Source organism: Ictalurus furcatus, chromosome 17 (genome assembly GCF_023375685.1).
Source record: "Ictalurus furcatus strain D&B chromosome 17, Billie_1.0, whole genome shotgun sequence".
NCBI classification, from domain to species: Eukaryota; Metazoa; Chordata; class Actinopteri; order Siluriformes; family Ictaluridae; genus Ictalurus; species Ictalurus furcatus.
In genome coordinates, this window is record NC_071271.1 from 10,322,272 (window position 1) to 10,346,663 (window position 24,392).

Sequence of the window (24,392 nt, forward strand, 5' to 3'; positions counted from 1 at the left end):
ACATTTTACTTAGATGACTTTTGAGAAGGCATACTTGGCAAGACAAGGCTGCAAAATTGTGGGTGATTACCTTTGTAAAGAAGACTGATTTGTAGAGACAGGAACAACCTGCGATTCTGCCAATGCCTCTGGCCCACCTTTGTGCTTCTTTCCACCAGTATTGGCTACACTTGGTAGAGTCCTCTTTGCTTTTTGCTTTACCTTCCCAATGCCTGTGGAAGCTTTGGAAGTGGGTGACTTCAGTGCTTGCTGTTGGGTTGTGGCTTGTGAGACAGGTGAGGTTTGAGAGCTCTGGGTAGGAACTCCAACCACATGACCCTTATTCGGGTCTTGCGTGATGTGACTGGGCACAAGAGCCACTTGGCCAGAGGTGTTTGCACTGGGATCAATAGTCTTATCCACTACAAGTTTGGTAACAGGATTCTGAAGATTGCCTTCTTTGTCTTGGTACTGGCTGGGTGACATGCTGATCTGATTTGGTGGAAGAAGACAGATGCTACTAGGAATGGAAGTCTGGGCAGGACTGGTAATTTGTGAGACCATGGGGGCTCCAGACTGAAGAACCATTTGCTGCTCTGGAAGGCCCAGGTTATGTGGACTGGCTTTAAAGACTAGGTTACTTATGGGGCCAGTGATCTCAGAGCTAATGAGCCCTGGAGAACTTAAAGACACTGAATTTGCTCCCAATAGATTCCCAGGTGCTGCAGGAGGCATTGATACCACATTCAACAATGACTGATTAGGGTTAAGCCCTGCCACCGTGCATGGCAATAAGTGGGCTGAGGAATCATGCCCAATGATACCAGCCTGAGCAGCAGCTGAGATTGGCATCGGTTGTGGAAGGAGAGCAGGCTCAAAGTACACTACTCCAGATTTCGACCGTTTTATGATGTTGGGCATTTTGCGGTGAGATGTGGCAGCTGTTATTGTGCCAAGTTCAACTAATCCTGGTTGAGCAGGGATTCCAGTAGCAATTTGTGAAGAGGACAGGTTAATAAGTGTCATGTTAGGCCCAACTTCTGATGGTGCTAGCGTGGGTTGGCTCCTGGATCGGGCTAGCTTCTTGTTTTTACGAGGCTGTAGACGTGAAATTGGCCGCTTTTTGCCATGTCCGGTGGCAAGCACGGTAGGGGTCGGGGTAATGGATGATGCACTGGATACCATAGCAACACTGGGAGCCAGATCATGTCTATGTCCAGCTTCTGATGCAATAATTTGGGCATCATGAGAAGGAACACCAATAAAAAGGCCAGATGTAGTACTAGGAATAATTGACGGGAAACCTGTCTGAGTGGTGCTAGTGAAGGCATGAAGCTGTGGATGATGAGGCACAGGAACTAAAGCTTTTGTAACAGCAGGGAAAATGGACTGAGAGGGGGAAATTCCAGCACTGAGGCCTGCCAATACAGGTGCACTGCTATTCATGACACCGGTTGCACTGACAGATGGTGCAATCTGTAACTTTTGAGTTACACCATTGGGGAGAGTTTGAAGTACATAAAGTGGCCTCACATGTGGATTGAAAAGTAATAATTGCTCTTGACCAGCTTTCAAAGGAGAATGAGTGGACTGAACTGCAGGGCTCACAATCTGAGCGTGACCTGTACTGACTGTGGCAGAAGGAATAAACTTCTGACCCTGCGATGCCACCGTAGGTGAACTTGGCAAGCCTGGTGTGCCAGATGTTCTGGTTAGATCTGGAGTCCCTGCATCTGCTACTTGGTTTAATCCATGACTTGAAATGTGATCTCCATCGATGCGAGTAGAAATGAAATGATCAGGTGTCATGTCGCCTTCAGTTGCTTGTGAATCATCATCATCTCGTGGGCTCTCACTAGATACAGCACTTCCCGCTCTCTGTTTGTCCCCACCCTTATCGACTCCTGATTCCTCTGCAGCCAGGGCCAGCATACTACGCTCAGAACTCTCAGAAATTAGTGAACCATGATTCTGGTTACTTACAGATGGACTACGAGTCGTGAGCACAGAGAGGTCAGATGGCAGCTCCAGTGGGAGGCCATAGGGTTCTTCTACTGGAATTGAGGTGCTCACTCCACTCTCTACAGGTTCGTTGCTGGCCAGTGGCTGGGTAAAATCTTCAAAGAGTATAGTCTTCCTTCGGTTTACATCAACTCCATAGCCCTCATCCAAAGAAAATGGTTCAGTGGAGTTGGCCTCTGGCTGTTGTCCCAAGCTTTGCATTGATGGCGTGTTCAGCACAAACTCCATAATGTCAGAAGGCAAGATGTTACAATCATCACTGTTGTTATTGTCCGAATCAGACTTAAGAAGATCTGCACTAAGTGATAGCTGGTTTTCAAGAGGATCCTGTCCCTGGGATTTCACGCTTCCTAACTGCAGACAGTTCTCCTTCTGATTTTTACGAACATCACGGCTATGGGTGCTACCATCACCAGTATTGTTTTCAGCCTCTTTCCCCGAGTCAGCATTCAATTTCTCAGCTCGGCTCTCTCGACCCCTCTTTTTGGTGGAGTTTTTATGTGTAGAGGATGTTGTAGCAGTGGTTGTGCTGCTGGTGTTTACACTGGCATCACTTTCAGAATCATCATCCACTCCATCCAGTTGACCAATTTGTTGACATTCTATACTTTTGGTCGCTGCTGTTATTTCATCACTTTCATCATCAGTTTCCGTTGCTCCATCCCTCATGAACATGTGGATCTGTGATCTTCTTCCCAAACACTGATCTATACCCTCAACAGAGTGAAAACTAGAGCTGGGATTTATGATGGTTCGTGTGAAATTATAATAGTATGAATCCTTGTTTGGACCAAAACCCTCCTCATCCTCGCCACTGTCCGCAGAAGAGGACGTGCTCATATCATCAGCACCGTCTACTTGTCCTTCAGCTGATCGCTTGCTGCCACCTGAGCGCTTTCTTATACGTACATCACCGCTGCTGTAGAAGGGAATATCTTCCTCGCCGTAGGAACGAACACCATAGAAGGGGGTAAGTCCAAAGAACATGTTGGAGCGAGCCCTAGCACTTCGCCTAGGGTATCGTCGTTTTGTGGAACCATCACTGTCCTCCTCTTGGTGTTTCTCTGGAGAGCTTTCATCTTCTAAATGATGATCTGCCCCATCACCATCATCCTCAGCACAGTGCTGGTCCACATTCTGCTCTTCTGGAGGTGTGTGGCTATCAGACTCCAAGCTTTCAGAGCTTGCAAAAGGAGAAAATAGCATTGTATGGGAAGACTTCCTCTGTGAAGCATGGCTGCCAGGGGATCTGAAAGTGGATGCGTTTGTGATGGAGCATGTGCTGACAGCTTTGGTCCCATTAGGATCCATGTTTTGAGATACTAGAGACAGTCTCTCTGTGCAATGCTTCTCAACTGGTATAGATTCTTCTCGAGATTTAGGGTGAGCATGTGGGGGGCCTAAACTCCGTTCTGAGCCTGGCACTGACTGAACTGCTTCCACTGCCGAACTGTGTTTTTTCTCCGTACTAAACCTTTCCCTAGACTTTAATTGCCTTTCACCTCTCGGATTATGTGATTTCGTAATTTCCACAGAACCTGAGGTTTTGTTACTGATGACTGCTGTGCCTTTATTGTTGTTATTTCGTGAGGTCGACACTTGGGCCTGGGTTTTGATATTGCTGCTTTTAGAGCTGCTAGAGTTACTATTGAGAATTTGTGCCTTACTGTTTTGAGGTACCTCTTTCCTTTCTTTTGAAACATCCTTGCCCTCTGTAAATTTAACTTTGGAGGGCTTCTCTTTAGTGCTAGAGGTCACATGACTAGCTACCACAGAGGGGCTTGCCCGAGTTTCTCGTTTTATGTCCTCCTCTCCAGTAATTACTCCAGGTGACCAGAGAGGCTTAAGAGCTGCAGCTGGAGATGGTCCTGAAACACAGTCATGGGATTTCCTACCCCCAGTTTTGGGATGCAATGCCTGAAGAGAGCCAGTCTTTCGAATATCTTTAGATTCTGGCACCGCAGTAATGGTTGCTTCTTTCCCTGGAACACCATTATCTTTTGAATCAGTAGTGAGCGGATTACAAGTCAAAAGAGTGGCTCCTGCTGGTAGATCAGTGTCCTTTGTCACCTGTTTCCCCTTTTCTATCCTCATGCTGTCACTGGCCCTTTGATAACCGGTCAAAATTGCAGTTCCAAGTGGAGGTGATGCCAGGACTGTTGATGGAGCAGATTTAAGACGCTCTCCTTCGTGTGGCTTTTTGCCAGCATCTCTACCACTCAATCTTTCTGAAACACCATAAGTGGGTCTGTACTGGGCTATGCTTTTTACAGTGGTTGTCTCACGACATTGAGGTTTCTCATCACTAGACACTTTCCCTTTTACAGAATCTCCACCTCCATGGTTGTGGGAGGTTGAGGCAGGTGACTGAGAGATTGTTTGGATCTGGTTGGATGAGCTACTTCCTTGTAGACCAGAGGAAATTCTGTGTCTTGGCTGCTGATGTGAGAGGGAGGAAGTGCTATGGCGACGAGATCCAACACTAGGTAGAGTGGAGCTCAGCAGAGGGTCACCAACAGTAACAATTTCATGAGCTGAACTGACAGCCGCCCCTGGATGAAAACAACCAAAAATAAAGTGTAAAAATGGCTTTTATGTAATAAAAGCCATATTCCAAAGGATGAATAATAGTACTTAGGCTAAACCCGGGTACCTGGAGAGGCCAGATGTCTAGAGGAAGAAGAACGATGGCAGGGCGGGTAACTGGGGTGTCTGTTTCTAAAGTAAACCCTTGGTTTTGGAATGTTATGGTCAACAGAAACTGAATCAGGAAATGGTGACAGGTCCACCTCTTCTGAAAGAAGAGGAAAACTCAGTTACCAAAAAAAAAAAAAAAATCAACTACCAAACTGCAACTTAATTCCACAGTTAAATAATACTTTCAGGTCATACCTGAGACTGGAGGTGGGCTGTGGGCAATAGTACAATTGTTCTCTTGTGTGACTATGCTGTTATTGATGCTGTCTGCCACAAGAGGGCGGCATGCCAGAATTCTACAGGTGTAGACACATCGTTTGCGGGCATCCAACGTACTCCAGTAGACCCTTGAGCATCTTAAAATAGAGGATGTGAATTACATGTTACACACTTTTTAATTAGCACACAAAAACATGACCTATGATCTAATGAGCTACTTACTGATATCCAATAGGAAAGAGTTTTCTCTCACAATCTGAGAGCTCTGTTAGCATCCCGAGACAATCAATAGTCATGGAACCTACATTCAAAATAAAGATGGCAAAGTTCACCATAGCATAATTTATACACACATTTATTTGGATAAAATTTGTGAAAATGTTACAAAAAATAAACCAGATTCTGTAAATACCTATCATCATGTGGACATTATCTGGTTCAAGGCCATGGAGAAACTTTCTTCTTAAACTGATCCCCTCAAAGTCCACCAGAATCCTCCGCGTCACTTCAAATCCTGTGTCTGGCAGAACCTAAACAACAATTCAGATATCGTCGATACGTATTATATCAGCTGCAGAGATATAAAAAATAAATGTAAATACTGATAAAGAAGTGATTTTATTACCTCGCCTTTGATTAAGTCTCTGTGCCGCTGGCAATACACCTTTTTGTCTTCCAGAAAGATACAGTGGCACTGACGAGCACACATGAAGTGGTAGTTACTCGAGCAGGAAGTAAGACAGCAGCCTACAGTGGCTCCTAGCTTTTTACAGTTCTCACAGCGCTACAAAAAAAGAAAAAAAGATACAGCAGAAAACCATTCAGTACTTCAAGGTAAATGGTATTAAAGCACTTAAACAACTTGTAACTCTACTGAGCAGACATTATACAAAGCACAGGGTTAACATTGCCTTACCAGCTGTCTGCCACGGCTTACTGCCATATGGACATTTTTAAGAGAGCCGTCATCATCTTCAAATACCTCTGCTGACCACAATGCACAGTTCACATGAGCCCACTCATTTTGGCCAATGTAAAGCAGCCTTCCGCATTCCTATTAGAAACGAAAACTCAATGAAGCACTTCACACAAATGACATACCGTATTTCTCAAACAAATATAAAATATTTTCAAAATCCTGAGTTATGCATGCTCATGTAGCAACCATTCAGAGTGGTGGTATGTTAGAAGATTCTGTAAAAGGTATAAACGTTTAGACCAATTTATACTTCTGCATTAATGCACGTTTGCATTTTAGCGTCATTTGTGACACTTTGACAGGTTCAATCAAATTCTGATTAATATTGTTTCAATTCAAGTAATACGGTTTGATTACAGTACAGCTGTACTGCAAACAGTAAAATGCTAAATAACATTCTGTCTGCTATTGACAGGCTTGTGCACAGAAACTGCTTTCTGAAAGTGTAGGCTTAAAAAAAAAAAAAAAAAAAAAAAAAAATATGCTCACGACAGACACGGATGAAAGATGCTCTGTAAAAAAAAAAATCTCACTTTAAACAGATTTGCTCGATAAATTTCTCAGACCAGGGTCTTTAATAATATTTCTCCACCAAGATAAAACTCTTGCACTGAACATCGAGTATAAATGGGTTAAATTTTTGCTTCACACATGGCGACATGATCATATTATTGTATAATGGATTTATTTAAGGAAAACTACTATGTGTTAATATAAATACGTTATATAAAAGTGCAAAACTTTCAGTAGGACTGGGCCCGTTTACGTCCTCTTTGTTCGAAAGGACTCCCAAAATAGAGTTTAGGTGAGAGAAACCTCAACAACTCCATCCATCCATCTTCTATACCACTTATCCTCTTCAGGGTCACGGGGAAACCTGAAGCCTATCCCAGGAAGCATCGGGCACAAGGCAGGGTACACCCTGGACAGGGTGCCAATCCATCGCAGGGCACGCTCACATACACATTCACACACCCATTCATACTCTACGGACACTTTGGACATGCCAATAAACCTACCATGCATGTCTTTGAGCTCAACAACTCGATAAAAATAAAAACTAAAGCAGTCATTCCATGATTCCATGTCATTCCATGACAGAAAAAACTGTGGATTTAAACACTAGTTACATTCACGCACTTCTCTATAAAAGCTGTTCATACTGCTCAAAACGGCTGGGTTAAAATTTTTCAGAAATGCTTTTAGGGAGAATTCGCTTAATTTCTAATTAATTAGGATTCTCCCAGCACATTTCAAAACAAAAATATGTCTGTGCTATCTTCTGTGTATTATTCCGACTGTAAAACATGGAACTTGCGTTGTTTTTCGGCTTTTCTTCTCTGTTAAATTCCAGTGTGGTTTATGCAGCAGCTTTTCCTAGAGAACATGCTCATGTTACTTGCAAGTATGAATACTTCACCCTGTGTGAGCGTCCACGCAAGCCATCCTGATGTGCTCGCAGAGCCGCACAAGCAGAAGTATAAAATCAACCCCAACACTTTTTATGCATAATGCATAAATGCAGCAAGTAGCCATTAACAAGGCTCTTGAAATCACTTGATAGTTGATTTATATTTGTTTAAACACTGTGTGCTGACTTACATTTGTCTTCTCATCACCGTAGTTCAGACAAAGTACACATTGTCTATTGTCACCAATACCAGAGGGAGGGGGAAGTTCGAGGCTGTCCTCCTGAGTAAGGTCTGAGTAAGTTTGGTGGTGGAGAGAGATGAAATAAAGGTTGTGAGAAAGATATAACATGTCAAATTACATATTTCAGACTGGAAAAAAGAAGTAGGCTGAAATTGGGTGGGTGTGGTGTATCCTTTTGTTCCTCACCATGTGCATGCTGTGGAGGTGGAGGTGGAGGTACAATTGGGAAGTCGGGTTCTCCAGGAGCTTTAGAACAAGGAGCAGGAATTATTTTCATAGAGAGATGGTGCTCAGCACATGCCATCTCTTCCCTCTCCTGCCACTGGGCATAATTGTGATCCAGAGAAGGAGGTAGTACAGCATTAGGAAGTAAACCACTACTGCAGCAGAAAAAAGAAAATACAACAACATTACTTAGCATCACTCTATTCAATAAATGTTCAGACACAGACAGTGCAAATATATAAAGCTGATTTAATCAAATATTCACTGATGGTTTCACTACTGAATGGCTCATGAGAGTAAATGCTTCTCTTGTGCTGGGAACTGTTAAAGATATGAAAAACCACATCGTAATAAGGAGTCGATGTACTGTATATACTGTATTACAGAAAAGGGATTTTAAAATATACAACACAATGCTTCACAGACCCATGAATAATTCAGATTAACAGACAAAGTCTACCACAGTCAAACCACAGGGCAACCACAAGACTTGTCAAATTGCACCTATGTGAAATACGACACTTGAGGCTGGTCTCCAACAATGGAACTAAACCATGCATTCCCCATGGACAGGTAATATTTGTGCTCTGAAGGAGAGCAAAGAGACAGATACCCCCACTGACAAGCTGTTACAGCTTCACATTATATCATTGCTATTGCACCACTAAAACATCTGGTCCCATCCACTACATTAAAGGTGCAGATACATCTCAGCATTCTTTCTAATTAGAAAAAAGTTGTGTAATAGTTAATAAATGCACTTGAAGCAAAATAAACAGACAGATAATATACCAGATATACCACAAGTAAAATCCCCCTGGATAAGAAGGGAAAAAAGGGGGAAACGGGGGGGGAGGGGGGAACAACAACAACTCACTTGTAAGAGACTTTGTGTGCCTCCCAGAATTTTGATTCCTTCACCTTGAACCAAGGAAAAACCCGTTCCATTTGCTGTAAGGAGCATAACAGTGTTAGTGTTATAAACAGCAGTGCTCCAAGCCTGAAGCACAATCCACTGTAAACATCGTGCCTACTCTTGCTCAGGCCTTACCCGAATAAAGAAGGACTTCACCATGCTGTTGGCCTTTCTGCTTTCTGGCTGACCTCCCTCGAAATTAATGGCTGTCTGGACGATTCTCACAATATCATCACTAAAGTCCACCTTAAAAAGGAGATAGTAACAAAACAGCAATATTCAATTCTCGGGGGGGAAAAAAACCCAAAAACAAACAGCATCCAACCTCTGCACATATTAACAAGCTCTTGCAAATCTGGGTAGAACTATGTAATTGCACAAATATTTAAGTGGATTAACAACCCAAAACTTTTCAAATCCCTTACCACGGATCTGTAGTGCCCTGAATTCATTTTCTTTTCCACAGTCTCGAAATCTAGGGGTGAATCACTGGGCAGGGAAACCTCTGTAAGAAGAGGAGGGTCAGGCCCTTCAGGGGAACGTCGAGAGGGGAGGCTCTCTTCGGTTTCTGGGTTCAACTCGGGTGGCTTCATCACCGCCTATGACAGAACAGGACATAAATCAGCAAAGAACGACAGAACAAAAAACAACAACAACAACAACAACAACAACAACAACATACTACATATACACTACCGGTCAAAAGTTTAGAGACACTTGACTGAAATGTTTCTCATGATCTTAAAAATCTTTTGATCTGAAGGTGGATGATTAAATGTTTGGAATCGGTGTTGTAGACAAAAATATAATTGTGCGGACATATTCATTTCTTTCATTAGAAAACTAACATTTTATTTACAAAAAATATTTTTTTAAACAGATGACTTGAAGCAAAATATTCAGAAAAGCAGCCAATATGAGTCCAGCGTAGGTGGGAACTCCTTTAATACTGTATAATTTAATAAAGTTATTTATTTAATTTAATGATTTAAAAAGCATCTCAGGGAAATTCCTCAAGAAATCGGTTGAGAAAATGCCAAGAATACATTTCTGGAAATTCTAGGCAAAAAGGGTGTCTACTTTGAAGATGCTAATGATTAAATTATTTTGGATTTTTATCACAATGTAATTCCCATAGTTCCATTTGTGTTACTCTAGAGTTTTGATGACTTTATTATTCTTCTAAAATGTGGAAAAATATAAAAAATAATAAAGAATGAGTGTGTCTAAACTTTTGACCGGTAGTGCAGGTTGATATAATTAGCTTGGAATAGTTACTTGTCTGTAATGGAGCAGGTGAGTGGAAGTGCGGGAGTTGAGAAGTGCAGTGAGAACTTGGCGCATGCTGCTCTGAATATCCTTCTCTAAGGCAGTGCGCCACTTGGGTGGGTGGTGCTCAGTACAATTAACACAGGTGTAGGCCAAGTTTTTAGGCAGTCTGGACAATAACTCGTACATCTCGTCTAAAATAAAAACAGTAAATGTTTTTTTTTTTTCCATTCAAAGACAAAGCCAAGAGTCAGCACAAAAAAAAAACAAACAAAAAAAACACTATGGTAAATCAGAGAACACACAAGAATTACATTTTTTTCTACTTTCAAAACACTAGACAGGCTGCGCAGAAGAACAAACAGTCCACTCACCAGTAAGATTCTCACATTTGGCATGAACCCAGTGATCACACTTTCCACACTGCATCATCTTAGTCTCATGATCATCGTCATAGCACTTATTACAGAGAGGGCAGAAGTTTCCTACAGACAAACATTACATATAAGGTGTGGCTAATGTGTATTTGTAGATAAACAAAACATCTGTCAGAGTGATTAACACCCACCTTTTGCAAAATGTTTGGCACAGTCATGACACAAGGAGAAGTCATGTGACCACTGGGCATCCCAAGTCTTTCCTGGTTTGGTGGCCCCACAACTTTTACAGCAAACACACTTGGTACAAACCTGTGGAGGATATTAAGCTCAGTTAATAACTGCAAACGTTCAGAATATTAGTTACATATATTAAACAGAATAAATAGCTAGAAAAAAAAAGTGTATGTAATACCCAGATTCTTTTCTTGGTGGGTCTTGTAGGATGGTTGGGTCCCAGGCACTCAGGGTGAAAGCTGTTTCGGCACTTGTCACACTCCAGCAGCTCCTGCGTGAAAGGAAAGAGACATAAAGGCTCGGATTCAGAGCTAATTCAGGTTAATATATAAAACAGCTGAAAGTAGTGTTGTGGTAAATAAGTACTTTGATTTAGGTTTCAGGTTTGGTTGCTACCCCAGGTTACAGTTTATAGCTTGTGCGTTTACAACTGTACAGTTTAAAAAACAATTGCATACCAACTCCCAAAATAAAAGATAACTTGTTTTTGTTTGCATGTCACTGTGCAACAATAAAACACTAACATCAGCTTTGAAAAACTGGAGTGCTTTCCATACTTTATGACCCTGTGAAGCGTATTGTCTTTAGTGAATTTACACAAGAGATCGTACATTATCAAAAAATGTGCAGCCTTAATGTATGGTCCTTCAGCGGCTCACAAAAATACTGTGGCATGGGCAGAATTTGAATTCAAAACCTCTGCTCACGGACACACAACTCCCTAGACAAGCTAGGATAGATCTCCGAGGTGTTCCAAAAGTCTCCATACACAGAGGAAATTACCGTAATTTCCGGACTATAAGCCGCTACTTTTTTCACACGCTTTGAACACTGCGGCTTAAACAATGATGCGGCTAATTTATGGATTTTTACGGGCTAACGAGCTTCATGCCGCCAAAACATTTAGCCTCATCACATCGGACCAATGAAATGACCAAACAGGTCACAGTGGACCAATGAAACTGTTCGAATTAAATCAAACGCACTCACACTAAATTCTTCAGATCAGTCATTTTGCGCTTCATGCACACACCCTCATCATGGAAAACACATGGAGAAATGCATATGATGCAGCTTTCAAGTTAAAGACGATCGATCTGGCTGTCGAAGAAGGAAACAGAGCTGCTGCACGTAAGCTTGGCATCAATGAATCGATGGTGAGACATTGGAGACGGCAGCGTGAAGAACTGACTCAATGCAAAAAGACGACAGAAGCTTTCAGAGGTAAGAAAAGCAGATGGCCCGAACTTGAAAACGTTCTTGAAGATTGGGTGAACACACAGAGCAGACAGCCGAGGTGTTTCCATTGTGCAGATCCGACTGAAAGCCAAAACAATCGCCAATGAAAAGAAGATTGAAGATTTTAGAGCTGGACCATCGTGGTGTCTCAGATTTATGAGACGAAAAGGCCTGTCCATCAGGGCACGGACGACTCTGTGTCAGCAACTCCCTCCCGACTACGAGGAAAAAGTTAAAAACTTCCGCAAATTCACTCAAACAAGGATAGCCAAGAATTCCATCGGACCAGACGACATCATAAATATTGGATCCTAACAGCGTGGAGCAGTGTTAAAAATGTACTATCACCAACGGGTTTCGAAAAGGCTGGACTGCTGCGTGATGAAGAGGACAGCACAAGCTCAAGGGCAAATTTGCCTCGAGACGTAAGTGACATTGAGAGCGACAACAAAAGAGAGACTGAGGAAGTGTGTGACGAAGTACCGGTAATTCTGAGGCTGTTCAATTCCGACACTGAAGAAGACGACTTTAGTGGTTTTAGTGCACAGGAGGAAGATGAAGATAGCGATCAATGACTTTTCCTGTTAGGCAACTGTATTTTTTATTTTTTTAACCAGCCGTGTTACAGGCACTGTTCGGAAAAAAGCATTTACATTTACGTATTTAATTAAAAGTTAAAAAAATCTTTCTGTGTAAATATTTCATGTTACAACGTGGACACCTGCGGCTTATAGACAAGTGTGGCCTATATATGTGCAAATTTTTTTTTTTCTTTTTAAAGTTAGTGGGTGCGGCTTATATTCAGGTGCGCTCAATAGTCTGAAAATTACGGTAATGCTTTTTTTAAAAAAAAATTTAAGCAAGAATATCTTCCAAAATACTTAGTTTATATTATTTCTATTTTTTGCAGATGGGCTTTAAGAACGCCTTTGACAAAAGAAAAAAAATACCAAAATCATTTTCATGTCTGTAACGGGAAGCTGTCGCAAGGTTGTGATGGACATGCAGAACACCATATGAATTAACATGTGTTCGTCGTGAATGGGAGAGACGACTCCATTGGTGCTTTCCCACCGCAAAGTATGGCTAGGCTCGACTTGACTCTGCTTGCTTTTTGTGGGGTTTCCACTGTGGACAGTACCTGGTACCTTTTTTAGTACCACCTCGTCGAGGTTCAGAGCGAGCCGAGCCGATACTAAATGTGATCCGCTCACCGAGGGAGTAGGGATATCGAGCACTATACAGGGTCTAGAAAGCAGTTATTTTACATCCTTAATAGGGTCCGTGTTCAGTGAACAGGAAAGGCGTTTGAAATACAGTATTTGTACAGGGCTTTGACAATACAACATTATTCCTGGGTCAAGGCGAGTGGAAGATGGCACACATGTTGAGGCGACACTAAACTGCAGTGGAAATGCAAGTTCAGAAAAGTAAGGCGAGCCGAATCGAGCTGTACAGTGCAGTGGAAAAGTGACTCGTGTGTTTGCAAACAAATGGCAATCGTGTAGAGGATGTTTTGTAAATAAAGTTTACATTTTGTTAAAAAAAGTGTCAATTTCCCCTATCCATGGAGACTTCTGGGACACCCTGAACTATAGCAACAGCGGCAGAATACTTGCAAACTTCTTATGGAGTTCTACCTTTAACTTGGTTTTGCAAGCCTGCCTAAACCGGTATCATAATAATTCAAACATTAGATGTGGCAAAATTCCTTTGCAATTCCGAGTTTAATACCAATGCATGAAAAAACCCTTACTTTAGTCTTCTGGTGCTGGCGGCCACAGACATGACAGAAGCGACACCGGCGGCAGCACCAGTTTTCCCACTCCTCATTTAGGGGACGTTCGGTCTCCCCCAAGCAAAAGATATGGAAAGGCTCACAGCACACCTGGCAGAACACAAACTGTGGAAAGGCCACACAAACAGTAAGAGAACATTGTTGTATAATTCAGGATCTAAAAAGAGAGGACAGGGTTTGCAGACCTAGGCTGTAACCTAATCTTGCAAAAGGGAGGTGTATTTCTTCACCCATCATCTAAACCAAGGCAAATACAGCGCTACATTCTGACCGAGACGACCTTACCTCCACGTTGCCACTGCTGGCACAGAGAAAGCAGACTACTTGTGGGGTGATTGGCACAGAGGTGAGAATGCTGAGCCCACCCATTTCCCACACCTTCTCAATGTCAAAGTCCTCCTTGAAATCCACTCTAATTCGATGCACTCCGTCGGAGGGTGCTTTCTGCTTGGCAGTGCCCCCAATCGAGGGAGTGCTCAGGAAGTTTAAAGTACTGCGGTCAGGTGGTTTGGTGACCATCTGTTTCTCCTGTAAACAACAATTCAGGTGGGTGGTCAAAGTCTGAGCCAAGTGGTGTATAAAATGAAAAACAAACAAAAACAACAAAATAAAAATGACTTGGCAAGAAGCTCTCACCTTCTCCTTTGGTTTTGACTTTGGAGGAGTACCACAATGAACAGCCTGCTTTTTTATTTGCTTTGCTTCTGAAGCTGAAAACAAAATAAGATCTATGTGTATTCAAATACAACACACAAAAAGCATGAAGAGAATGATGAGGTTTATCACTAATAGTTCCTACCATAGGATGCAACAGATGAAGGCTGAGCATGCTGCTGGGGCTTCTTTTTGGGTTCATTAGATGGTGACTTTGTGGGCCCTTCCTTTTTTGCTGGAGTCTGGGTTTGTGGCTGCATGATCTCTTGAGATGGTTCTGGTGGTTGGCTAGATGCAGTGGTGTGTGGGGACCTGGATAAAGGGCTGGAAAGCTTTCGGTCCTTCTTATAGGCAGAACTCGGAATAAAGGGTGGTCTTGGGTCCTCTGGGCTGGGAAGTAAAGGGGGATCACTGTTTGGGGAAGAAGAGATGGGTGGTGGGGGGGAAGGTGGCTGTTTTTGTTTGTCCTCTTCCTGTATTGGGGGTGGAGTGTCACTTTTCTTCACTGGAGGGTCATCCTTTGAAGGAGCTGGGGTTGGTTTGAGACTTACTTCTGGACTCTGAGATTTGACAGAGTGATGGGATTCCTTTTTTTCTGGCACTTTGTTTTTCTTCTTATCTTTTTTACCTAAAAAAAGAGAAAGTAATATGCAATTGGCAAAATAATGGCAATGTTCCTTGAACTCTGCAGTCTTGAAGAGGGAGTGGTACACTGACCTTTTGCTTGCTTTTGAAGAAACATTTTTGATGGCATCCACTGCAAGTTCTGGCACTTCCGTTCCCTGTGAGAATGAACAGATACACTTCTGTTTTAAATACATCTGAAGCACTCAAGCCATGCAAGGTCAAATAAAAAGGTCATTTAAAAAAAATAAAACCCTGCAATACTGCATACTGATAAGTCCAATAATGCTTTTATTTAATGTCTACAAAAATAAATTAGCTAAAAACAACTCAACACTGTACATCTTTAAGGATTTCATACAAAATTATAAAATCTAATCAGCTGCGTTTAATACTGATAGCCACAAAATGTCAGAAAAGAAACATTATTTGTGATACTGATATTTATATTGTGCAATAAATACTTTTCGATTTCAGTCTAAAATTTGCAAAACTGTCAAGAAATGACATAAAATACATTTTTTTTTCTTTTTTCTTCAGATTTCAAGCCCATACTTACTTGCAGCATTGTTTTTTAATGTTGCGTCCCCCAAACTTAGGCTTATCCAGACAGTTGGCGCAATGCCCACAGTCCTCTGGGACTTGACAACCAGAACACTGCCCACAACGCCTTGAGCGCCGACCCTTTCTGGGGGTGGCTTCCTGGACAGTTTTGTGTCTTGTTACTGGTTTTATGGGAGGGGAAGAAGGCTCTGCCTCTTCTGAACCTGCCACTGAAGATTTATCTGCAAGAGAATCAGAATTACTTAAATGTAAATATATTAAAATATATTAACACAAATGTCTTAAAAGACAGTGATACTGCTAGAAAATGCTCACCATCATTCCCCATGGAAGACAGGATCTTTTCTCTCTCCTCCCATGGCAAGGCACTAAGGGTGGGCATATCATCTGGGAATACAGCACGATTGCGACCCAATGCTACTGCGGCACGACGGCACACATGCTTGATCCGTGGACCACGAACTGATGCTTCAGAAGAATCACTTTCTTGACCCTATGCAAGCAAACATTTTTACCAACTTAATTTAGTGCTAACTGAATAGAACACTGTTTTTGGGGCTGCTGTGCTGAATGTGTGTGGTGTTAAACCTGCTTTCAAAAACACCTCATTCTTGAATGTAGCAAAGCCCCTATTATGGGAAAAATTGTTTATTTAATTAAGACAATACCCGAGTAAACAATTATTGCTTTAAAGGGGAGGGAAGCTAATTTAGTTGTCATTATTTGTGAAATGGCCAGATCAATTACAGGGTTGCCATATTTCAAAAACATCAATTTATCCATGCAGGGTAATAAACACTAGTAGCATTTGTTCTGTTACAAGTACTTCAGACATTTGGTGGGTTTTTAATGTTTAGTCTAGTCTTTTTTTTTTTGTTTGGTTACAAAGGTTGGGGCCTGGGTTGTGGGAAAGGGTAGTTAGAGGGAAGTGGCAGATCACACATACACCAGCCAAAATTTCCCATACCTAACCAGCGTCACCCAACTGCAACTAAACTGTCCCCCTAAGTCTACTCTGGTTCTTCCCCCAGGTTTATTTCAGGACTGTGAGAAATTCATATACTCCCACCAGCTGGTTTATTAGGAATACCTGTACACTTTCTCATTGGTGCTGTTTATTGTAAAATGTCATATGATCTTTTTCTAATCTTCAACTGCCCAGTTTTGGTGAGCCTGTGCCCACTGTAACCTCAGATTCCTGTTCTTGGATGACATGAATGGAACCTGATATTGTCTTTGGAGAACGTCAAAGTTCAGCATCTTATGCATTCTGATGTGCTTTTCTGCTTAGCTTAATTCTAAAGTGTGGTTATTTGAGTTACCATAGTGTTCCTGTTGATTGGATAACTGAATGAATGAGCAAGTGTCAGGTCTTCCTAACAAAGTGGACAGTGAGAGTAGCTGCCTACTAGTTTGGATTTATTTTGGAGACAATATGACACGACAACATTAACTGAAAAAATAAATCACAGAACAAAATTTTACTAGTAAGCAGGTTAAAAACAACGCAATGTTTCTGGTTAAGAAAAATTTTTTACAAGACATGATCGCAGTAAAAAACATGACCACCATTTCTGTCAATAGCTAGCTAATGCCAAATATCTTAGATTTTAATATTTTGTAGCTAGTTGGTGTCAGTGTGTAGGCAGAGTTAATGTGTTCCAAAATAAGGCAAGCAGGCACATTTGAAAATAAGATGAACACCATTCATAAACACCAACCTGCACTTTAGGCTGATCCACTGGTTTCAAGGATTTGCTCTTTTCTATATTAAAGAGCTGAGCTTTAGCCTTTTTCAGGAGGCCTGCCACACGCCTGTCTGTGGCTGGCTGTTTTTCAGCAAGGGCGAGCACGGAACCTAGGGATGGTGTAGAGGGGAGTTTTCTGGAATGAATGGGTGGGACAGGTGCGCTAGATCTCTCTTTGTTCTTCTCTATTTCATCAGCTTCCATACCTTTTTCTGGCAATCTGCCTTTTTTGGACACACGGCCTTTAGATAACAACGCCCTTGCTGGTTGGATTACATTTGTCTCAACTGATGGGATCTCTGCATCAGAGTCAACAGAAACAGATTTCTTTTGCCCAGGAGTCTTCTTCTGGCTGAACGTTTCCTCAACATCCTTGCCATCCACAGCAAAAAGGCTTGCAGTGGAATTAGTAGCGCCATCCGAAGCAAGGCTCTTCCCTCTTCTTTCCCAATCTTTTTTTGCGTCTTTTTTATTTTCCTTTCCACGGTCTCTACTTCGATCTGCCTCTCTATCTTTCTCCTTGGGAAGGCTATCTCGTGATGTTGAGACACTCCTCTCTCTCCCTATTTTTCCAGTGCCCCCGCTTGAACCTTGGGGACTGGAAGCAAAACGAGGGAAAAGCTGTGATGAGGAAGAGGCAGAACTTCCACAACCACCAAGGCCCACATCCACTCTACGAACATCAGAGGGTCTATGACTAATGGAACCAAGAGAACTTGATGAGAATGTATTGAAAGGGGCTTGAGGTAAGGCACTTGGAGCAACTGGACTGACTGCAATCCCAGGTAAGGGGCTGGAATTGCCAGTCACACTCGTAGGAACAGAGCTAGTTAGTGCAGAGAGTTCAGCAGAGCTCTTTCCAGCCTGGGCTCCTGACTGGCTGCTCCTGGTGGTCATGGAGTGCGAGGGTGATCTGGATTGTATGCGGGAATGCCCAAATGTTCTCCTCTTCCTGCGTCGTGGCAGCCTGTTTGATGGTGGTGTGACCTGGAGAGGGGAATGAGAGCTAGGGCTGCTACCCGAGGAAGATGGCAGAGTGACTGACTCAAAAATGCGGGAGTGGGCAGCACTGGGAGTAAAGCGAGGTGCACGGAGCAATGGGCTGCGTTTATGGAGTGGAGGCTCAAAACGAGATGAGGGATGCTGGTGATGATGATGTAGAGGTGAAAACAGCCTAGTACCTGCCCCAGATGAACCACCTGGTGCAGGGAACCCTCCTGGTGCCACTCCCCCTCCTCCAGGCCCAGGAGGCATCAGTCCCACATCTTCAGCTGTGAGTGGTGGAGGGCGGAAGTTATCAAATATAGGCTTGCGAATAAGGCCCTCTTTTGCATACTTGGCAGAAGAAAAGTATTGCTGCTCTATGCGTGTCAATGATGTCCAGCGAAATGTGGGCTCTCTCAGTATGGCACGGCGTTTGTCATGAGAACCAGGGATTATCGGAGGAGTAGGCAAGAAAGGGGCAATGGGATGAGGCATAATCCATGGGGAGTGGGGGTGATGTTCACTAATGGCAGATACACTGGATGAAGCTGACTGAGGAGGCTGAGGTGGAGTAAGAAGAGGAGGTGGTGGTGGTGGTGAAGACGATGAAGAAGCAGTAGAAGAGGCCTGCTGGGACCCTGCCTGAGAAGAGGACATCATTACACCTGTGGCAGGGCTGATGATGGCCCGTTTCCTATTGCTGATCAGATTGCCCCGACCACGTGACACAAAATTACCTCTCCTAAGGCCTTGACCTCTGCGTCCTCGCCTGTTTGGCTCTATTAACTCCATGTGCTCTGTCTCAGGTTCAGAAGGGGGGGACAGTGGATGTGGGGAATGGTGCAGACTGGCCTCCCTCTCTCCCTGAGAGGAAGGGGAATGGTCAGGCTCCTCTGAGAGCACCTGGGTGCCATCTGAAATCTGCGAGTCACAAGAGGAGTCATCCAGACTTGGGCTGCTGGAGCGTGAAGACTCTCCTGAGGAGAGTTGGAAGGAATGTTGCGACACTGCACTGGAGCCACAAGATGCTGCACTACTACTGAATCGTCCATTGCTGTTGCAGCTATTGTTACTGAGGAGACTTCCTGTTGCAACCGCAGCAGTGGGGGCAGGGGGCGGAGGAGGAGGGAAGGTATCAACAGGCGGTCCTGCCCCAGCAATGGCCACGGTTCCAGTTGTACTTGGAGCCGTGGAAACAAGCGTGGAGGATGTTGTTGAGGGATGGGTGACTGGAGGTGGCACAGTAGAGTCCAAGCGTGCAATTTTCATGTGTGGGGGAGGGGCACCAAACTCATCTTCAATGAAGCGCTTAGGGGTCTTAATAATCCGCAAGGACACTGTACTCACCACAGGCATTATGAACTGCCGAATGTTTTTGAGCTGTGTTCTTGTTCTCCTCCTAATACCAGATTCAATAGCTGCCGCTCCCTGAGTACCCACTGCCTCCAGTTTCTTTTTGCGTGCCCCTTTCTTAGCTCGCTGCAGTAACTGCTTTGCAATAGTGGCATCAGTGCGTTTGGAAGGTGGGACCGTGCGCACAGGCTTGATATGGCGAGGACTCTGCCGTAAACCTAAACGACTTCCGAGTTTAGAAGGTGTGGTTGGATTGACGACGGATTCGGAACCTGGGGAATCTGGGGTAGTGCGTTCATCAGCAGAATGAGAGGCCCTGAGCTTGAGATGCTGTGTAGAGTGGGGATCCATATCCTCTTCTAGGCGAACACTGAAGGTCTTATGTTTGGCAGTGCCAGACTCAGAGGGGGACAACTCCAGGGCCAATGAAGCAGCAGCAATCTCAGCTTTGAGGCGCTCAGCAGAAGGAGGTCTGCCACGCCTCCGTCTTGGCACAAAGGGAATTGGAACACCCTTTAAAAGTCCAGACTTAAGGGGCTTCACTTTGACATCCCGCATCCGCTTCAGTTTGGTCACCTTTGAATCACGGCCCACTTTTGTTAACTTGTCCTCAGATTCTTGCTGCTGCACAGATCCAAGGGGAGTTCTCTTTGCAGCCTGTCTCTCCTTGTTATCTTCCACAATGTCCTTGCGAAGTGCTGGACTACTGTTGTGCTCCAGTCCAGCATCCCTGCTGTCACTAGGTAACGCTTGGCCACTTTGCAGCCAGGTTTTCTGGTTACCAGAAGCAGGAGGACGGCCTCTTCTTTTTTCCCCAGAGCCAGGGGGTCTACCTGGTGGCCGCTTTACCTTATCTGTGACTGGAGTTGTGACGGCAGACAGAGGATGAGGTTCAACACGTGTAGCCAATTTCTGCACAGTCGAAGATCTTGGGGGGCGGCCTCTTGGCTTCTTCTCATGTGACATTTTAGCTAACAAACAAAGTATAACATTTAGAAACTGAAATACATTTCTTACTGGAGTTGAAGGCCTTTGTGGCAAATTATATGATTATTACAAGCTATGAAGAAGATCACAAACTAACACATATCAACTTGCACTTTTATCCTTTGATTAAATTCACTCAATTATCCTTTTTCAAAACATTGAAAAAAAAACTTTGCATCAAGAAATAAATAAAAGTGTATTAAATATGGCTGTACTAAATGATGGCTAAAATGTTAATTATGTTAAATGGCAAAACATGTTCAAGACACTTCACCTGTTGAGGTCCATCCAGGACTATGTACGCTTCCATTTTCAATGACCATATCAAAACCTTCAAATGCATCTTCCTATGAAAATAAACATGGACATGCAATCAGCTGAATTCAACATGTAATATAAAATACATATAATATTATCAATTTGAATTTTAAGATGATCACCGCAAAGTTGTCATTTGTTGATTTTTTTTAGTTACATTCAGCCCGAGGTCGCAGAAAAGAGCTGCACTGTGCATTATTCAATCTGAAACCTATTTAACAGCAATGTAAAAACCCTTCATGGCTTCATGAAATAGTTCAGTGTGTAAAAGTTGGTATGCTAAAGAATCTCAAAAGTTCTGAAAATCCTGAAAGTTTATTTAAAAAAAAAAACAGGTTGACAAATGTAATATACATGCAAGTAAATAAAATTCCAAGGTGTACTTACTGAAGTCACCCAGTTTCTGTGGCTGAATCGCAATCAAGTTCTACAGTACCATTGTTATAACATGTTAATATGTTATGTAGTGAGTATACATAGTTAATAGGAAGCCATCAGGGATTTTTTTTTATGTATTGGGGAACCTCCAAAAAAACAAAAACTAACTGAGAGAGAGAGAGAGAGAGAGAGAGAGAGAGAGAGAGAGAGAGAGAGAGATTAAATTAATTAATTAAGCTGTAAGTGACCATTTTCACCCTCGCTGGTTCATACAGCGGTTGATAAATCCATAGCTTAGCAACCAGGATGAATAGGGCTAACAATTTTGTTTTACATAAATTCATGAAGAACAAGTAGGTTCAGTAAGATGCTGAAAATGCAAAGACTTTTTCAAATAACACAAATAAAAAAAACAAATCCTACTCATCGACAACATGAATGTTTAAACACTGGCCACTGGTTCATGCATATATATATATATATATATATATACACATACATACATACATACATATATACATATATACATGCAAACATACATACACACGTGTGTGTAGCATGACGCACTTTGCTTTGGCATGTGATATTTTTCCTGAATCCCACCACATGCTGCAGTGCACACAGCAACTGAAGACAGGATCAGGTCATCAGTAGGAAAAATTTGTACTAGTCAAGATTCATTAGCTTGCACAGACGACAGGCAACATTTTCAGAACCACAAAAAGGATGTGGAAATCTGAGCAATATACATAGGAATGAAGCTCAAAGATGTCGTATAACGTCACTGGTTTCCAGGCAACAAAAACATGCGACTGGACAGCACACAGGATTTCTCATTTGTCCACCCCGTTTATGTAAATGCACAGTGGAGGATTTTTTTTTAAAAATAATACTTAAACATATGCTTACTTGCTTGTTATTCTAATTTTATTCTATGCTGTGTATTTTAACCACGTACACAGGAAAATGCTGTGCTCTTATAATTAAATGGGTGCTTTTGTAAGAAATACATTATATATCACACACACAGTGTCTAACGCATCAAGTGATAAAAAAACAACTACATCCATTTTAATATTGCTCAATATGCAGCTTGACATACACATTTAAAAATATCAACTGCTGTGTTAACGTGCTTGTAGTATTCCGGATGCCTGCTACAAGAGACAGGTTGGTCTACAGTAGGTCCACACTTATCCTACAGGGTAAGCTGTACAAACAAGGTGAGTGCATCTTACAGTGCTACAGGCCTACATACTATTTTGCAGCCAACCTCTCACTCACCTCAAGGGAGCCTAGGAGGAACACTTATTACAAAAGCCATATATAGTTCTTCTGATCTAATTCTGTCACAACATTTTAGGTAGGTCATAATTCCCTTTATTTTTCGACTCACTGTGCCTGTTCCACTCAAGTACATGTGTATGTACGTTTCTCGGTAGGTTGTAAATAAATGAGCAAAATATGAGAAAATTTCATCAAATTGCATTCCATTATTTTGTTCACTGTTTTTATTAAACCAAAATGGCAAACGTGTACAACAGTTACTTCGTTTGATTGATGTTTACAGCGCATGTGAGCTAAAGCTACATAAAAGCTGCACTGTGTCATTGATTGTAACCTACATGTAAAGCTTTCATTCACCTCCTAAATGTTTAATAAAGAAATGGCGTCCAACAGCTTAACACTGATAGTGCTGGAGCCTTTTCTGCTCCAGTGACACCAAATCTGCTAAAAGTCTCTAGACAAGAAATGCAAATCACTTATCAGTGGTTGGCTGACCACTAGTAATCTTATCAATTGAGACACATGTTAATATTAGGTGTAAACGGGGCTGGAGGTTTACTACACATAAACAAAACAAAATAAAGCTGAGGTATAGTGTCTGGGAAAGGCTGAGAATACCACAAGCATCAGCAGTTTCTGGGTTAGAAATATGGCAGTAGAAAATGTAAACAAACCTTTGGCAAGCAGAAATTTCACTAACTGTATCCATCATCATCATCACCACCGCCACCATATTCTTTGGCTCAATTTGCACCTTGCATCTTACTACCCGCAAACCATAATATACAACCCCCATTCACAATGCTGGGTTAAATCAGGGTCAAATCAGGCTCTCAATGTATTCAAATCAGTCTAGGGAGAGCTGTGCAAATCTTTCAGGCAGTCTTGGACTGTTTGTAATTAGTTTGTAATTAGACTGTTAGTAATGGGAACTATTTGGTACTACAGAGTACTGGAAGGTGTAGGTAAAAAACTATGCCTCTTTTCAATACTTTTTAAATAATCAAAGATGATTAAAAAACTTAGCAAAAAAAAAAAGCAAAAGCTGAGAAACTAGGCAACCAACTTCTGAGTCTGGCTGGCTCCTTGAGGTAAGGAGAGCAAAGAGAGAACATGTAAATACATCTTATGAGAAGTTTGTGGATGCCTGACCATTACACCCATATGTGGTTCTTCCCAAAACTGTTGCCACAAAGTTGGAAGCACAGAGTTGTATAGGATGTCTCTGAATGCCGTAGCATTACAATTTCCATTCACTGGAACTAAAGGGCCCAAACCTGTTCCAGCACGACAATGCCCTGTACACAAAATGAGATCCGTGAAGACGTGGTTTGCCAAGGTTGGAGTGGAAGACCTAAATTGGCCTGCACAAAGCTCTGACCTCAACCCAAGGGAACAACTTGGATATGAACTGGAATGCCAACTTCAGACAAAGCCTCCTCACCCAACATCAGTGCACAACCTCTTATCTATTAATGCCCATGGTTTTGGAATGGGATTAAATACTAGTTCAATAATACGGTGTTCACATACATTTGGCCACATAAAGTATGTCACAGAGGACACCGTCTGGCTGTACTTGTAGATGAGGACAAGTGCAAGAAATGCCTTAACATCGTTGTTGGGAAAATCAGGTAATACACCAAACCTGATTAAACATGGTCAATCAGTTGCAGAGTTTTTGACTGAATGAAGAACAACACTGCTCTGTTGTGGCCGGAGATTCTGAAAAACAATTGTTTTCAGTGTTGGGGCCGGTTTTCCCCCCAACTAATGTGGTCATCCATTGGGAAACCACAGCTTTCACCACAGCAGAAAAGTCAAGGATGTCAGTTCAGAAGAAGGTCACAGCCCAATAACCAGATTTATTGTTAAAGGGTTATAG

At 42.5% G+C, this 24,392-nt stretch overlaps 1 protein-coding gene across 2 annotated transcripts in view; it reads right to left on the reverse strand.

Annotated features, from left to right (window-relative positions):
- The window catches only part of kmt2a (lysine (K)-specific methyltransferase 2A), a 49,362-nt gene that overhangs the window by 9,958 nt on the left and 15,012 nt on the right, over positions 1-24,392 (reverse strand). Inside the window, exons 2-26 of one of the 2 annotated variants that reach the window (XM_053646398.1) lie at positions 20,799-20,871; positions 17,174-20,508; positions 15,768-15,945; positions 15,448-15,673; positions 14,982-15,046; positions 14,410-14,892; positions 14,247-14,320; positions 13,896-14,138; positions 13,569-13,715; positions 10,752-10,844; positions 10,528-10,648; positions 10,334-10,444; positions 9,969-10,153; positions 9,116-9,289; positions 8,826-8,936; positions 8,652-8,725; positions 7,736-7,929; positions 7,499-7,599; positions 5,834-5,971; positions 5,543-5,701; positions 5,330-5,447; positions 5,140-5,218; positions 4,894-5,054; positions 4,655-4,792; positions 71-4,553 (exon numbers count right to left, since the gene is read on the reverse strand). In XM_053646398.1, coding sequence (XP_053502373.1) covers positions 71-4,553; positions 4,655-4,792; positions 4,894-5,054; positions 5,140-5,218; positions 5,330-5,447; positions 5,543-5,701; positions 5,834-5,971; positions 7,499-7,599; positions 7,736-7,929; positions 8,652-8,725; positions 8,826-8,936; positions 9,116-9,289; positions 9,969-10,153; positions 10,334-10,444; positions 10,528-10,648; positions 10,752-10,844; positions 13,569-13,715; positions 13,896-14,138; positions 14,247-14,320; positions 14,410-14,892; positions 14,982-15,046; positions 15,448-15,673; positions 15,768-15,945; positions 17,174-20,508; positions 20,799-20,871 — 11,264 coding nt within the window. Of the gene's footprint in view, positions 1-70; positions 4,554-4,654; positions 4,796-4,893; positions 5,055-5,139; positions 5,219-5,329; positions 5,448-5,542; positions 5,702-5,833; positions 5,972-7,498; positions 7,600-7,735; positions 7,930-8,651; positions 8,726-8,825; positions 8,937-9,115; positions 9,290-9,968; positions 10,154-10,333; positions 10,445-10,527; positions 10,649-10,751; positions 10,845-13,568; positions 13,716-13,895; positions 14,139-14,246; positions 14,321-14,409; positions 14,893-14,981; positions 15,047-15,447; positions 15,674-15,767; positions 15,946-17,173; positions 20,509-20,798; positions 20,872-24,392 lie in introns of both variants that reach the window. The other variant, XM_053646397.1, reaches the window with a different exon arrangement.